This window comes from Drosophila hydei, unplaced genomic scaffold (assembly GCF_003285905.1).
Source record: "Drosophila hydei strain 15085-1641.00,03,60 unplaced genomic scaffold, DhydRS2 tig00008134-arrow-pilon, whole genome shotgun sequence".
Classification (NCBI taxonomy): domain Eukaryota; kingdom Metazoa; phylum Arthropoda; class Insecta; order Diptera; family Drosophilidae; genus Drosophila; species Drosophila hydei.
In genome coordinates this window covers 1,535,095-1,552,006 of record NW_022045843.1, presented here as the reverse complement: position 1 = coordinate 1,552,006, position 16,912 = coordinate 1,535,095, and the positions used below count along the sequence as shown (strand labels likewise).

The 16,912-nt window shown below is 38.4% G+C and overlaps 3 protein-coding genes across 4 annotated transcripts in view; all 3 read right to left on the bottom strand.

The window, feature by feature from the left end:
• LOC111595608 overlaps window positions 1-9,512 on the bottom strand; it is a 29,568-nt gene extending 20,056 nt beyond the window's left edge. For both annotated transcript variants that reach the window (XM_023309413.2, XM_023309414.2), the window contains exon 1: window positions 8,892-9,512. The gene's annotated coding sequence lies outside the window, so the exon portion shown is untranslated. The remainder of the gene's footprint in view (window positions 1-8,891) is intronic.
• Window positions 9,513-10,151: 639 nt separating this feature from the next.
• LOC111595631 (trypsin-3) lies at window positions 10,152-11,471 on the bottom strand. Its single transcript, XM_023309440.2, has 2 exons — window positions 11,088-11,471; window positions 10,152-11,025 (listed from the first exon to the last, which is right to left on the bottom strand). The coding sequence occupies exons 1-2, from the start codon at window positions 11,344-11,346 to the stop codon at window positions 10,202-10,204; spliced, it is 1,083 nt and encodes a 360-aa protein (XP_023165208.2). The 5' UTR covers window positions 11,347-11,471; the 3' UTR covers window positions 10,152-10,201.
• Window positions 11,472-11,495: 24 nt separating this feature from the next.
• Window positions 11,496-16,903, bottom strand: LOC111595629 (mediator of RNA polymerase II transcription subunit 23). Its single transcript, XM_023309439.2, has 16 exons — window positions 16,783-16,903; window positions 16,638-16,725; window positions 16,443-16,584; window positions 15,572-16,388; window positions 15,426-15,512; window positions 15,161-15,363; window positions 14,731-15,107; window positions 14,486-14,660; window positions 13,945-14,433; window positions 13,546-13,872; window positions 13,258-13,481; window positions 13,050-13,132; window positions 12,844-12,991; window positions 12,128-12,785; window positions 11,921-12,061; window positions 11,496-11,864 (listed from the first exon to the last, which is right to left on the bottom strand). Exons 1-16 carry the CDS (start codon window positions 16,819-16,821, stop codon window positions 11,558-11,560), a joined length of 4,305 nt encoding a protein of 1,434 aa, XP_023165207.2. The 5' UTR covers window positions 16,822-16,903; the 3' UTR covers window positions 11,496-11,557.
• Window positions 16,904-16,912: the final 9 nt, after the last annotated feature.

Below are 16,912 nucleotides of genomic sequence, written 5' to 3'. Positions count from 1 at the left end.
TGACCATTTGCACGTTCCACTTTGCAGTTGGCGACGGCTCGTAATTAAAGTTTATGCCTGGACACCCAAAGCAATAATCTAACCAGTCATTGTACAATGCCAGCCCAAAAACAACAACAAATCAGATATATACTATATATATATATAAACAACAATCTTTTATAAGCCGTAACGGTAGCTCGACTTCCGAACAGCTGTTTTTTTTTCGAAACTGTACGCTTTGCCTGGTTCATCATGCTTTTATTTCTCCACTTTATTTACTTATATATGTTGTTGTATGTTTTTTTGTTGTTCATTTCGTCGAGGCCTGCCTCGTTTGGCTACTCTAGAAATTGTCTGGCATTGAGAGCAGCAGCGACGGTGACGGCGACGGCGACAACTGCGACTGACGACTGACCACAAAATGCTTGACATTGAACTACATACATATCAAGTTGGTTAAAGCAGCGACAACACCAACAAATAATTGGCTAAGTGCACATGTAAACAAGTAATGAGTGCAATTGCCGACGGAGAGATACTCTGTATGAAACGGAAGAGAGAGAAATGGAGAGGATAAAGAGAAAAAGAGAGACGCAGAGAAAACCAAGATTAAGTAGGCAAACAGAGACAGAAATACCAAGAGAAAAAAAGAGAGGGAGACAGAAATACCAAGAGAAAAAGAGAGAGAGAGACAGAAATACCAAGAGAAAAAGAGAGAGAGAGAGACAGAAATACCAAGAGAAAAAGAGAGACAGACAGAAATACCAAGAGAAAAAGAGAGAGAGACAGAGAGAGAGCACAGAGAGAGAGAGAAGAGAAGAGCAGAGAGAGAGGAGAGAAGAGCAGAGAGAGAGAAGAGAGAGGAAAGAGAGAGAGGAGAGAAGAGAGAGGAAAGAGAGGGAGAGCATGAAGAGGAGAGAAGAGAGAGTGAGAGAAGAAACAGATATGAGGGACAGAAAACAAAAAAAAAAAAACAAAAAAAAAGAAACCAAAAAAAAAAAACAAAAAAAAAACAAAAAAAAAAAAAAAAAAAAAAAAAAAAAAAAAAAAAAAAAAAAAAAAAAACAAAAAAAAAAACACAAAAAAAAACACAAAAAAAAAACAAAATATAAAAAAAAAAACAAAAAAAAAAAAACAAAAAAAACAAAAAAAAAAACAAAAAAAACAAAAAAAAAAAAAAAAAAAAAAAAAAAAAAAAAAAAAAAAAAAAAAAAAAAAAAAAAAAAACAAAAAAAAAAAAAACAAAAAGAAAAACAAGTGCAAATCTGCGCAGCCTACTTGAATTTTTGAGAATCCCGTAGAAGGGCGCTATTGAATTGTTGGCGCGCAATTGTCTGACCATGCATAATCTTATACATAATCAATATTTAACGAGCGATTCGTCTTCATTTCTTGCACACTCAAGCTGCTACATTTTCTTAGCTAGTTGCATATACCCCATTTTAACGTGTCAAGCTACAGAGTATGTTAAGCTAATAAAAATAAGCTAATTAAGATAAGGCAAACACAAAATAAGAAACTGCCGTCGCAGCATTGGGAAAATAATTAATTGAAAAATATTTAGAGCATAGATTGAAGTGGATCCGCAAGTGGGTTAGAACAAATTGGCAATGCCCAGAGGCTGGTCGAGGCGGGGCAGGGCGTTGCTTAGAGGGAAATACCATGAAATTGTAGCTGACCCGCATCGAATTTGGTACCCGCTGTTTGTTCAGCGGTTTTCGCTTTTTGCTGTTTAGATTTGGTTTTTGTTTTTGTAACGCAATAGGCCCACATTTCTGATTCCACGTGTTTTCTTATACAGACTCGGGTCAATTTAGCTGCACAGCTGGAAACGACAAGCAGATACAGATGCAGCTCTGGCCACAAAAGAGACTTTTTCTTTGTTTTCTCATCTTTGCTTTTCCCGTGCCTAAGCACGCAATGAGTTGGCTGAATTTCTTTCGTTGCATAACTTCTTGCACATGCGGTGCTATGTAATTATGTAAAGCTAATTAATTAGAATCAGGGCCTAATTAACATTAATTGTTACAGCTGCAATTCACATGCAATTAAGCCAGCAATTCAACAGGGCAGATGAAAGAAGTTCTTTTGAAATGCAAACACTTGACTTTGTTGTGATTGCTGTCGGCGTTGTTGTGCTTGTGGCTGGCTATCGATTATAGCCAAGACATAAACATTTTGGCCACGCTACAAGCCAACGACAACAACAGCAAGCCACAAAAAATGCAGTCCAACTGGTTACGAAATATTCGAAAAGCTCATTCATGTTCAGCTTGAGATACAATTTTCAAAATAAAAAAAATACAACAGCTCAAATAAAACGTATACAAATTTGTACCGCCAGCAGTGACTGTGTGTGTGTGTATGTGCCCAGTAACCGGTTGCTGGGCCATAACAAAATAGTCAGCTATTAATGGGTTTACGATAGATACTCACACTAGCGAACGGCCAAACAAGTGCGGCCAAGTGTACAGGTATCTGTATCTGTATCTGTATCTGTATCTGAGTATCTGTATCTTTGACTCGAGCTGAGGCTGCGGCTGCGGCTGCGGCTGTAACTGTAACTGTAACGAATGTGGCAGCTTCCTAGGGAAACCGCGTGCAATTTGTGAGCGCGCTCCAATTTTATTTAACAAGAAATTACCAAAATTAGAAAATAGTTTGCAATAAGCAAAACGAAATTAAGTAAAAGACTTCAAATTGATTTTCAATTGAGCTTTAAAAGTTGTGTAATAGCTCCTAAGTGTCTGCAGCAGTCGAAATATCTATTTATATTAAATATGAATGAACCCAGGCAACAAATAGAAGAGAAAATGATTTCTGCTTACATTTGAAGGCTAACTGAGTGGCAGAAATAATAATTACGAAAGGTAAAATAAATAGAGGGATTTATGTAGAATTATATATATATATATATATATATATATATATATATATATATATATATACATAATTTGTATTATACATTTGCTGTAACCTTCAATTGAGCTTATTTATTTTATTTTTAAATATTAATTTTAATTTGATAACGATTTTATATACTTATTGAATATTTCAACAATTTATAGGAATTTCGTTTAATTTTATAGTTCATAAATAATTACTTAGTCTTAAAAAATATTTATATAATTCTGAAAAAATTTGATTTTATTTGAAAAATTATTTATATACTTTTGAAATATGTAATTTAACGTTACAAATTATTTTTGAACATTTTTATTAGCAACAAAGTTTTATTAATATTATTATATTTAAAATACATATGGTATTAATCTTTTGTTTAAGAACTCTCTAGTGTCTACGGAGAATCAGCTAAGCTGGCGTAAGTAAACTATTTTTCTATATAAATTTTTATTTTTGATAAGGTTTTCTAAATAACCAGCATTTTTTCCAGTGCACATAACGTGAGCCATCAAAATATTTATTGTATATTATTTATAAATATTCTCTAAGAAATGGTTTTTCTGCTTGTCAAACCAATTTATATTCATAACATTCCAATTGCAGTACGTTGCTGCAATATTAATTGTTAAATTCAGCTGATTTGAATCGGGTTTTATCGCTGCTGCTGCTGCTGCTGCTGTTGGTGTTGTTGCTATGAAACGTGCTGTGTAGGCTTATGAATGCCTTTGCCATATGCCAGTCGAACATATTGTTATTATTAGCTAATAAAAAAATCACAAAAAATTGAAAACTTTCTAATCACAATTTATTGATGAACTGCACGTTGACTGTGAGCTGTGATAAGTTCGAGTTTGGAGTAACTTGAAAGAGTTAACACACACGTCGTATGCGTGATATGCGTGTGCGTGTGTGTGTATGACTTGGCCTGCGGCTATTAGCGGTTTGCTACTTGAGTTTTTTTTTTTGGTTGTTGCTGCGAAATTCAGCTTCATTATGACGATGATAGCTGCTCATTATGATGCGTATGATTATGATGTGAGAGCGCGTTTTGATTTCTATTTGTAATGAAAAAAGTTTTTTCGGAGCCACAATTGAACTCAAAGCTGATTGACAAACACTTGGCTGCCAATTTGGCCCACAATAATTGCAATCTGGCTATTTGGAACTGCCTGCCTGCCTGTCCGTTTGTCCAGCTGTCTGTTTGGCTTTTGGTTTAGTTTGTTTTTTGATTCGTGACATAAATAGCGCCACTTGGCCAACAACTCGTGCTCGCGGATCTGTTCGCTATTTGCCTCGTTGTTTAACAACGCTGGCCAAATGTTGCGACGTCCTCGCTTGACTTTGATTAGAGCGCCCAATTGCTGAAGCTTGTTAATCAATTTAATTAATAAAATAAACACATCGCACACCGAACGACACTCGACGCAGTGAAAGTGCGTTCGATTTTCATTATTCAGTTTTCTATTTCAGCTCGAATGCAGCATTAAAAAAATACTTAATTAATTGTAGTAAAAGTAAATTGATTTTTTTTTATTTTGGCCAAAGCAGAGTGTCAACTGCTTAGCCTTAAATAATGATTCATATATTTATGATTCGAATTAGCATAAATTAGTCGAACTGGTGCAGCCAGTTCGTGTCTTCAGTCTCTCGATTTATGCTTAGCATATATATGTGAGCACGTTTTTTTTGGAAGCAGGCAATATTTATACACTTGCCTTTGTGGCCATTATAATCATGTTGCCCAATATGCAACACACTGAAGGTGAGTCCAGCTCAGCTAAATGTGTGAAACATTATGCAATATTTTTTTAATAACAAAATTTATGTTAGCTAAAATTAAAATTAAATTATGTAACGTATGTTTTTTTCTGAATTTTAAGCATGAGTTGATAAAATATTTATATTAATATTTATATATATATATATTGATTACTAGCTTTATATGTTCTGCTAAGCATGTGAATTTTTTATCTTGAATATTTAATAAATTTTATCTAGAAAATGTCTCCAATTAAATACTTTCATATTAAATGTTCTTAAAATATTATGAACACTTGAAACAGCCAAATATTAGAGTATTTTCTTATCGTTATACCAAAAGTTGTGTGTTTCATTCTTGTCAGCCTTAAAATTTAAATTTGGGTATTTTTAAAACGCATTTATGGAAAGTTGAAACAGACACTAACAGAGAGGGAGACACGAAGAGGGAGGGAGACAGAAGTTGGATGGATCAGCAATCAACTTTCACAAGAATCAAGCCCAACAAGCTACACAAGTTTTTTGGCTTAAAAATATTATAAAATTATAGTCAAAGTCGAGGTCAGGGTTCAGGCAGCAGCGTAAAGCGTAAGACGCTTGTCGTGTTTATTGTCTATTAAACTTGATACACACACAGACAGATAGACAGACAGACAGACATAGAGACAAACATTGCCTATAAGATCATATTTCATCGAGATGGCAAAACAATTGTAAAACTGATGGCCGTTTTGCCTGAGCGCTTTGTTTGTATTAGAAGGCAGTCGAGACGAGACGATACGAAACGAGACTGGGCAGCGCACTTGAGACTTCAGCTTCTTCAGCTGTGTTATTTGTGATGTTGCTGTTGCTGTTGCCGTGGCATCAGTATTTGAACTCAAGTTCAGTTTGCATTGGGCGCGTACAAATTGTGTTTGTAAACAGCAAATCACAAATTAGATAAGCTCGCTATGCGTGTTTCACCTGTTTTCACAAATGATTTGCCATCTTCACACTTTAGCATTCTTGATTTAAATAAAAACTTAATTTATTAACTGGACAAATGATTTGCATTTGCAAAAACTTTCGCAGCGAGAAGAAATTTGTTTGCCTTTGTCATTTTCAGCGAAATTTTACGTGACTTTTACAAAAGTTTTTGCTGTTGTTGTTTGTTGGGCTTTTGTTAAGAGTGAAACATGCTTTGATTTATAATTTGGCTTAGAAAACCGTTTACGGTTAAGGTCGCTGCTGCTGCTGCCTAGTTGATCGATTGTTGCGTCAGTTTTGATGACTGCGATTACCACTACGGCAATTTACACGAGTCGCTTACAAATTGTGCACAGCTGCTGGCATTGAAAACAATTGTTAATGCGCGCCAAAAACCCAAATGCCAAAATACCAAAATAACCAAATACCCAAATACCAATAAGAGAATGAGCTAATCAAGCGTCTGCTGCGCGGCAATTAAATGCCCACAAAATACCTAAACGTATTAAATCAAGGCTGTGTCTAACTAATTAGGAGGGCGGCGCTGCAGAGGCTCAAGCAATGTGTTGTTATCATATATATATACATATATATATATGTATATGTACGTTGAGTCCATATAAATGTATTTATTTATCAATAAATTGCCGAGGCTTATACAAAAATTTGACACCAAGCTGTTAAATATGTGTTATTTGATAAGCTGCAGAGCTCTTATAGGCTCAGCTTTCGCAAGGTGCACGCAGACAAAGAAAACTTATGGAGCGAGGATTGGCAATCGACATATATATACATATACATATCTATATACATATATATATATATATATACAGATATATATAACAAAAATTGTCATCTATCTGTTAAGCATGCACAGATTAGAGTCTACATAGCAAATTTGACAGCATCAACTTGCATAGACTTCGACTCGGTTAATCAACAACAAACAAAAATCAAAAATTTTTATATATATATAGCGGAAGTATATATGCTTTATGGAGTCAGCTAGGCCACAAACACACACACATATGTGTGCAGCACTTGATTGAAAGCTTTCAACACTTGCGCATGCTCCACAGTGCATGACCTCTAAGCGCAAATCAAAAGACTTAGGCAACGAACTTTAAGCATAATCAATAAAAATATTTATGCAGCAACTTTAACTTTAACTTTGGCTCTGTGCAATGCTAACTATTTACTAGTTAGTTATTTTTAGATATTAGCAGCTGCGAATAGATTACATAGCTCTGATATATGATTGTTTTGATGGAATATTACAAAGCTTAGCTGATGTTGGTTATTGATTGTTGTTGTTGTTGTTGTAGATGTTCTTATTGTTGTTATTGTTCAATCAAGATGCGCTCCAAGGTTTTATACTCTGATTGAGCGCGCATCTGGCTGCTCGCTCACTCCAATTACTCAGCTAACGCTTGCTCTCTCGCTCTCTCTCTCTCTCTCTGTGGCCCCCTCTTGTCTCTCTCTCAGTACATTTTGTATTCCTAACCAGTTTCGGCGCCCGCACATTAGACAAATCTGTCGACTGGTTTCGCCTGCCTTATTCTCACTTTTTGTTGATTTTTATACACTTTTATTCTCGCCGGACCTAAAAAGTTTTATTGGCATTTCGTTTATTGAAATTCTTTGTATAAGCATGTCAATAAAATTTAATAGCTCTAAGCATAGCTGCGTGGTCAGACAGAGAGACGAATACTTCTAGCGCTCACTTTGTGGGGGTTCAGTTGTTAGATGCAAATTCAAATGCAAATGCAAATGCAGATGCAGATGCCATCCGGTTTTGCTTTTGTTTTTGAATTTGTGCTTTGCAGCTGGCTGGGGCCGTGTACTGCCAATGCGGTTCGGCTGCATTCCAGGCATGACTAACAGACACCAAAGAGTTATTACCCTCAAGGTCATTTGTGTTGTTGCTGGCTGGTATATGACGACAAAGTGCGATGAATGTTGCTGAACAAAACCCACAATTAATTACGCGCAGATTCTTGAAGACAAGAGAGACCTGCCACAGAGCGAGAGCAACAACAAACTTTCGTCTCATTTGTATTTAATGAAAGTATTTAAATATCGCCTCTGACTCAGCGTACAAAACATTTGGAGTTGGCAAGCTCAGCACAGCTCAGCTCAGCTCAGCTTAGCATTTCCTTTGTGATTAATGATTTACAAGCAACAGGCAAGAATTCTGTATTCTTTATCTCTCTCTGTCAGTCTCTATCTCTGGTCACTCTCTCTCTCTCTCTATCTCTGTCTTTCTTTTGGCCATTCTTTTGTGTGTTTCGAATTGCGACTGCCGCTGTATTTGATTGTTTTTGCTCTTTGATTTTAGAAATGATCTCATCTGCGACAGCATCCACAGCCCACATTGGATGAGCATTCGTTACGGCAATTGTGAAGGCTGAATAATTACTAAAACCAGCTGTCAACCAATATATCCAATAAACAATTGGCAGAAGCGAAAAAGGCACACATAATTGAAATATTACTCAGGTATAAAGCTAAGGTGTGTCAACTAAACTCCTCAAAAGATTGCTAAGCATAACTAATCAAGTTTAGCATGCAGAAGATGCTTAAGATACTTAGGAAGTTCCTAATCTATTTATAATTTGTTAAAATATTTTTATTAACGTTAAAATATAATTATAATTTTAATTAATACACTAATAATTATAGATTTAAATTGTTGTTATTTTTTATTTTATTGTTAGTTTTAATTAGAGTTTTATGTTAAATATTATATTATTTTTATTTTAGATTTAAGCAATTAAAAAAAAATTTTTTTAAGTTATTATTTTTAACTTTTTTATATGACTAAAATATACATTAAAATAAAATGTATTTTGGTCAATAATAATAATTTATGAAGTCTAATAATAATTTATCAATATTTTTTAACCTTCAATAATTTTGCAATTAAAATAAATTCCAAATACTCTTATTGAAATTTCTCAACTGATTTATATTTTCTTATTATATTATTATATATTAAATTAAAAAAAATTATATATAGAAATCTTGTCAACATATATATAAAAATAAAAAGTTCAGGAATTGTTCAAGCCCAAAGCTGAGCTAAACAGGAAAACACCTGTCCGTTTGGCTGACTAAATCCCTTCACTTATTCTTTTTATTGTTTACTATTTTCATTGCAAAATCCGTTGGGCATTTCACAGAAAAGAAATATAAATAAATTTATGCCCGTGCTCCTGCCAGGCCAGCAAACAAAACAAAAGAACAATAAATGGTAAATGCGAATTCCTGTTGATGCTCACCTTCGGAACGGCAACAGCTGCAGCAAATTATGCGATGTAGGCGGCGATAAGTTACGAAAATAACAAAAAAAAAAGCAGCAGCGGCAGCAACAATGTGCAGCGCAATGTTCCAAAGGGTGAGCTGCAGCTCCTGGTCGGTTAGGCGTCGTTGGCTAAAGACGAGACGCGTTGGATAAAGAAAAAAGCTAATCAAAAGTTACGACACGCACGCGCTTGCCAGCGGGTTGGAGGGAGGTCTTAGCACACGATCAAAGTCAAAACAATGCAGTCGCGCGGCACTTTGAACGTAGTGTTACGATCTAAGCAACGGTACTCCGCGCACACCCCTGTAACACACTAACTGTCGTCGGATCGAAGCACCCACACGGACACACTCACACACACTCGATAGTTGGCTTGTTTCTGTGTGCGATGTGTTAATCAATAACAATCGAATGCGCATCGAATGTACATTTCGCTTTGCTGCATTTTGTTGCTAATTAAATACTTTTCGCTTGATTTATTGCAATGGCGCGTTCTATGCGCGCTGATCGCCTCACAGCCGAGCTACAGTACGTGCCTTGCACAATTGGGCGGGCAAACACAGACACAAAACACAAGCACTACAACTGTGGCGCAGCACACACGTCTGTTCCGTAGCAGGTCGAAATACTAACTGGCGACCGCAGCTCAAGTCGGACTTGTATGCACCTGCACACACAGACAGTGGATAGAGAGCGAGAGAGTGTGTCGTTAAAGAGCGAGCTGTGCTGCTTACACTGCTTGCTATATTGCTGACGATCTATTTTTGACTAGGTGGCAGCACCAAAAATTACTCAAATTGGGTAAAGTACACACAGGCAGACACAGCTCGACTTACAAATGCCAAGATTCCAATAAGAATGCAAGATGTGGAGAAACAAAGGATGTGGAGATGTGGAGAAACAAAGGATATTTGCATTATTTTACTTACATTTAATAATCTTTATTATGCTTATTTTATATATTGTTTGTTGGGGCAAATCCTCATCAACAAAATAATGTTTAATTGTATAAAACTGCACTGTCAGTTTTCAGAGCTTACAAAGGGGGATTTACAAATACTTTTTCTTAAATATATTAATTGTATAAGTTGCTCATGGCTATTATATAATAGTTATTGACACCTATGTTAAATGATTTTTAATAGTTAAATATAACAAAGTCGCGGAGTTCTGTTAACATTTGTTCTAATAAAAATTATCAATTACTTTACTTAATATAATAAAGTTTTTTTTGTAAATATTTTTTGAGTTTCATAAAAAAAATAAAGTCGAATCAGCAGACGAAATTCACTCACCCCACACAATACTCTCAATCCAATCCGTATAGAGGTAGACCTTGGTGTAGACTGAGGGACGACCTCTGGTGCCACAGATGCTGCCATAGGAAGTGATGCCAATCAGAAGCTTGAGACAATTGTAGCGCGGATGCTGCACAAAAATGGGTCCACCTGAATCGCCGTTGCAGGTGTCGCCAATGCCGTTGATGGACCCCGCACAGAATTGGGTGCGCGTTTCGATTTCCACTTCGAGACGCTCTTCGCACAGATCATCACCAAAACGTTCAAGGGATACTTTCAGCAGGTGCGAAGATTTATGGCCAGAATCTGTAGTAAGTCCCCAGCCGGCAGCTGTTAGCTGCAGGTGATCATTGCCCGAGCTGGGTGGCAAGCAAGCAGGTGCCACATACTCAGTGAGAGTCGCATTCCTATCCAGCTCGATGACAGCAATGTCGTTCTCTACTTTCCTGTCGTCATCCACATCATAGGCGGGATGCACCACGTAGTTGACGACATTAAAGTCCTGCGGTTGGGCATCGTCTGTGGTGCTGTTGTAGTCCAGTTCGCCCAGACGAACCACAAATTTCGGAGAATTGAAATTGGGGTCCAACCGCTGCTCCTTGGTCTCAGTGGTTTCCAGGCAATGCGCAGCTGTGATCACAAATCTAGGATGCACCAAGGTGCCGCCACAATCCCAGTTTATTTCACTTTTATCGCGCTCCTTGAGCCCAATCAGCGCCATGAAAGGAAATTCACGACCAGCCGCCTTGGTGCCGCCCACAATAAAGGGAGACTGGTGACAAGATGCTCTGATGTCATTAAAATGATTGCATTCTATAAAAGATTTAGAATATGGTTAGATCAATTTTAATACCAAATTTGGTGGTAATGCTTACCCTTTTCATAGGGACGATTTTCCTCTACAGGAGCCTGCTTTTGATTATTCAGAGGCAGCGGACAGCAGACAATGTCATCTATCTCGTTGCAATACTTGATCTCGTTGGCTATCAAATGTTGAATATAGAATATAACTGGACAATCACTGGCAGTTAGCTCTTTGCACTCGCCAGTGCCTCGATCGCACAGCTCACAGCACACAGAACACAGAAAGAGCGTTAAAAGCAAGAAATTCAAAGCGTGCATTGCGAGCAACATTGCGAGTAGAACTGAATCGCCGGTAGAGTAAATCAGCAGAGAAACCTGCTCCCTTGGCTCAGCTGAGACAAGTTCTGGTCAATAGTTGAGAATGTGTGAGAGCGATCATTGTGAATTAAATACAGTAGTTAAAACTGTGAATACTTAAACAAATATATAGAGCTAAACTAAGATTATTTGTTATTGTTAGTGTTGCTGTTGTTGTCTTTATCTAGTTGTGACGCATGCCCATGTTTTGCATATGCTGTTGCTGTTGCTGCTGCATGTGTTGTAAGTACATTTGTTGCTGAGGATTGCCGCCGCTGCCGAGCGGCAAGCTGGTGGTTGTAGCAGCTACTGGTGGTGCTTGTGGTTGTTGTTGTGGTTGCTGTTGTTGTGTTTGTTGTTGCTGTTGCTGTTGTTGCTGTTGTTGTTGCTGCTGCTGCTGTTGCTGTGGTTGCTGTTGCTGCTGCTGCTGCTGTACTGTGTGCAAAGGCGACTGAGTCGTATTTGTGTTTGCATTTGCATTGGCCTCAGCACTAGAAAATTATAATAAATAATCAATAAATACTATTAATTAGCATAAAAGTCTCACATTTTCTCTGTATGTATATCTTCCAGATTTAGATGAGTTATGAAACGCAGCCGCATCTGCAGCTGCGGTCGCAACCTCTTGATAATAGCCTCCGATTCGTTTTTGATGATATTGCCGACATGAATGTACTTAATGTGATATCTAATAAAAAGAAATAAGAATTATAATCATTTATACTTCACATAAATAAGCTCATAAATTGCTTACAGAAAATCACAAATCTGATCCATATACTCCAAGGGCTTAGGTCCATGTTGCTTGTCCACATTTTCCAGCATTTCATAGAGGAATATAGCTATGCCCGCCACAGCATTCGGTTTCTCCTGCTCGATGCGCTGCAGGAAGGGTCCAAAGACATGGCATAGATATAGCAACTGATGTTCTGTGCGCACACAGGGCTTCAGCTTCTCCTTGATATATCGGGTCATGGCTGCCAGCTTAAAGGCACCGATATGATGGAACACTGCATGCGCAACTGCCAAGACGACAGCATAACTCTTCTCCAGCATGGCCTCACGCACAGTCTTAAAGTTGAACAACTCAAAGGCATTGAATCGATATGTCCAGTTAAGCATGTTCGGTGTGTTTAGCATATCCTGCAGCCGATCGTAAATCCCACTCCAGTAAGGCTCTGGCAAAGCAGCCAGCACAATGCCGACCGCATTAATATAACTGTGTATTTCCTTTTGGGGTATCACCGCATAGCCATTGACAATCACATCTATTATATTGCCCGCAACCACAGAAGGCGCCAGGGGCAGGCCAAGCAACTCTACGCAGGTCACATAGAGCGCATGTGTGGGTGCATTGGGAAACTCATTGAAACGCCAATCAGTGGTGTAGAAGACGTTTTTACCGCTGATAGCTGAGTGGAAGAAATGTGGATTAATGAGCAAGTAGTTCAAGTACTTTCTTTAACTCACTGTCAGCCAGTCGTCTGATGAGATTCATGTAGTAGCTAAGTTCAGGCGTCCATAATGGATCTTGACTTTGCAGATATACCTTATATGGCTCGCTCACACTCCAATTAGCTGGACGTATCTCGCTGAAAGCACTTGTAATGGTGCTCACCTGTTGGAAGAAACTAATTATAATATTACTTTTCACTAGACATTAAAAAGCAGCTTACCAGCTTCTTCTTGAGAGGCAGACGGTCACGCAAAATACGCTCATAATAGTGCAATGTATTATACAGATAGGTAATAGGACGATCTAAAAGAAAACATTATGTTGATGTAAAGCAAATGAAACTGAATGGACGATCTTATGACAAAGTTGATTAATTTGTCTGTTAAACAGAATCTAATTTTAATCATACCATATATGTGAATGCTTACCATGAAATTTATAGAGTATGCTCAAGTGATCTAATATAATGCCTAGAATCTGGTGCACGTTCGGGATGGTTAGCTCTATGAAGCGATGTACCACCACATCGAGCACTGGCAGAAAACGCAGACACACATTGCTAAAGTAAACGGGCAGTGGGATTTGTGATGCACTCTCATCTGGTGCAAATTTCTCGGGATAGTTCTGGTGAAATTGAAGATGCTTCTCATGCCTGATAGCAAAATAAAATAAAAATTAAATTCAAGTTAAATGAAGCTTAAAAGAGATTCATTTACCAATTGCTTTGCTTCCAGTGATCAGGATTATTGTCCTTGCAGAATTCTTGCACGCGATTGCGCAATTCTGAAGCTTTCAACAATAAAAGTTGAATTATGATTAAACAGACCTGAGCCTCGTTGCCCTCATGTGTGCGCAGAGCCAGGCAGAGCACAAGCCGATCTATCGTAACCACATTAAATTTCCAAATCATATTGTTTATGGTATCCACACATTTGTGTATAAAGTCGCGACCATCAGAGGAGCTGGCCACTTCAGCCACTAAATAATCGCAGAACTTGCGCAAATGTGTGGACAAGGCGCGTGCGCTGATGCCTTCCAAAATTCTAAATAGGCAAATAGAAAAAGTACAACAGTGAAAGGAATCTTTAGAGGAGGCAAAGCTAACAGTGTCTTACTTGTATGCCACGGGACTGATGCTCTCCGTTTCCCAGATGATTTTAAAAAGCAAACACAAAAACAAAGGATTTGTATTGGGCCTGATGAAGTGAGCAATGATGTCGTTTTCATTGGACATGGATGTCCAATTACGATACTCTTCCTCAACGGACTTTTTCAGCTGCTGCTTGTTATCGGCTGGATGATGGTTCACTGTGAAATACTCGTTCAGTGCGGGTGGGAAGCATGCTAGCGACTGCACTGGCCATGAATGAGGCGTGTGTTGCATAATGTTGGATAGAAAATCCTTGCACCAGCCAGCCAATTCATCACCGCCACCATGGACGTGCATGGAACGTGCCAACGTCAAGATGAGTATACGATTCAGCTCCTCACTTTCATTGGATGCCACGCATCCAGGTGACTTGTCATTCAAATAGCGTGAAAACTGCGACTGAAACTCGGCGGAGCCAATGCTGGTAATTAAACGCAATGCTGTAGATTCAAAGCTGCGGGAATAGAAGTTAATATGACAGAATACTTTTTAACTTGCAAACTTACCAAAGATTCAATTGCATTTTATTGGTCTGCGGCACGGAGGAGAGCGAGTAGAGTAGGGAGAGCAATTGGACACGATAATGTGTGGGCACATGATGCAGGCGATAGGAAAACATTTCCATGAGCGTATGCAGCATGGCCCAGGCATGATTCTTGAATACACTGGGCAGCAATTGAGCTGTTAGAATAATATAATATATAGTATCTAACATAGATCTTCAAATACGTATGTCTGTTAACCAACTTACTTAGAAAACCCTTGATGCCTAGCGATTCAATTTCAGTGTAAACCAACAATCTGGCATAAGTTTCAATGAGTGCAGGCGCTGGCACCAGGGTCTTGCTCTGCGCCTGCTTCAGCATTTGCGTCACAAAACTGTGAATTAGCGACATTTTGCTGTGCACCGTCAAACTGTCAAGTACTGAAACAGAGTAAGTAACCGCCGGTATCGGTGTGCCATTCGCGGACTTTGCATTGCCGTTCATTGCATCCAGCAGAACGTTCATGTGTCGCGCAAAATAATCCTGGTTAGTTGAATATGCATTGCAGATAAGTATGATGCGAAAATCATTGCCCAATGTGACATTCATCATGTTATTTGGCGCAACTAGATGCTGCAAGAAACTAAAAAAGAGTTATTTTAAAAACTATCCATGCAAGGAAAGACCGAAACTCACTCTTGATGATTTTTAAGCGCAATCGGCAAAGGCCGTGTGATGTTCATATTCTCCACACGAGCTTTTTTCATTAGATGTATCCAGATGCAGATAGGCGCCATGTGGCGCACCAGGGAAGACTTGTTGTAGTCTGGCAGTTTAAGTGGCTCCTGCTCGGGATAAAGCAGATCAAACAGTCTAAAGACAGGTAAAAAGTTTGTGATCTGCAGGAAATAAATATCATGAATGAATAAAGAATTTTTAATAGCTTATTTTCTCCACTCACAGGATTCTTTTGTATGCTACCGGAGATGAACTGCAGCAGGATCCACATCAGCTGATCCCGACCCTTCCGCAACTCTAGCTTGGACAGCTGTATAAAGAAAACAAATATATAAATATTGAACAACGTTTCAAGATCACATTTCTTACTTTCTCATGCAGAGCCAGCACAATGTGCATAAAGCTGACAAACTGAAAGAGTACAAAGTAAATCAGTTGTGAGGAGAGATGCAACCACACCCACTCGTTGTGTGAGATCTGTTCGTCGGTCGCATTGAAGCCGCTGCCTGCAGTGGCATCATTCGTTTCTGTCATTTCCATGGCATGTATTATTAGATTGACCAGTTGCTCCTCGAGCGCATTGTAGCGTTGCTTCTGATGCTTCTGCAAATTCAACATGACTGAAACCATTTCACGTGAATATGGCTGCTCTAACACATAGCGCAAGAGAGGCGTCTGGTCCTCCAGCAGTTCGGGTTCATATGGCAAACTGCCCTTAAAGTTAAATTTCAAGGTATTGTGATCCAGTCGCCAAGAGTTCATCAAGTGATCTGCATAACCAAAATGTTCCACAATGGGCAACATATTTGCATGGCCAATGATCGATACCATTTGAGCTGTCGCACGAAATTCTTCAACAAAATCAGTCATCAGCTTGTTTAGTTTCCAGTGATACGGAAATGGACGCATTATTTCATTGGCTATGAAGTAAGCAGGCAGCAAGCAATTGTTACGATCGAATATGAAGCGTATTATCTCCTCCACAGCAAGTAATTGAGGTAGATAAGTGACGTTGACATTCAATGGAAACCATTGGGCCTTGTCCCTGCAGGCCTTCATGATTTCCCGCACACCCTTGTAGTCCACATGTGAAATAACTTTCTTAATCAACCGAAAGCTCTCGATCCAAAAGGTTTTACGCTCATAGTCCAGTTTCTCGCAGGACAGCACCTTATCGCATAGCATTCTATTGATGAATTTAGGTTATTATTGGTTTAAAAATTGCTTATAACTGACCCACCTTGCTGTAATAAGATGTGCATCCACCAATTTGGGCAGCGCTCCCATCAGCACCTGCATATGGTAGCTAGGTGCTTCCGCGGCCCGCAGTAAATACCCGCGCAACACCTGTTCCTGGTTCTCAACATTGCCGAATGCGGTAACTGTAATAAATACATATTGAATATACGCTTCAACATATTTATATCGTACTTACTCAAACTATTCGTAAAATTTGTAGCTTTGTCATCCTCGGACTTGAACACAATGACGCTCACAAACGCTTCATCTATGGAGTCCACTTTCTGTATGAAAAGCGCAGCAAATAAGTCACACATCAATTGCATTTCATTTATTCTTACCAGAAAATCATTTACGGCGTCTAAAATTTGTGTATCCATTGTAATGCTTTATTTATTGTGCATTTTTTACTCGGACAAACAATTATTTGTGCCGGCTAGATCTTATCAAAAAAGTATCGATAAAATTATC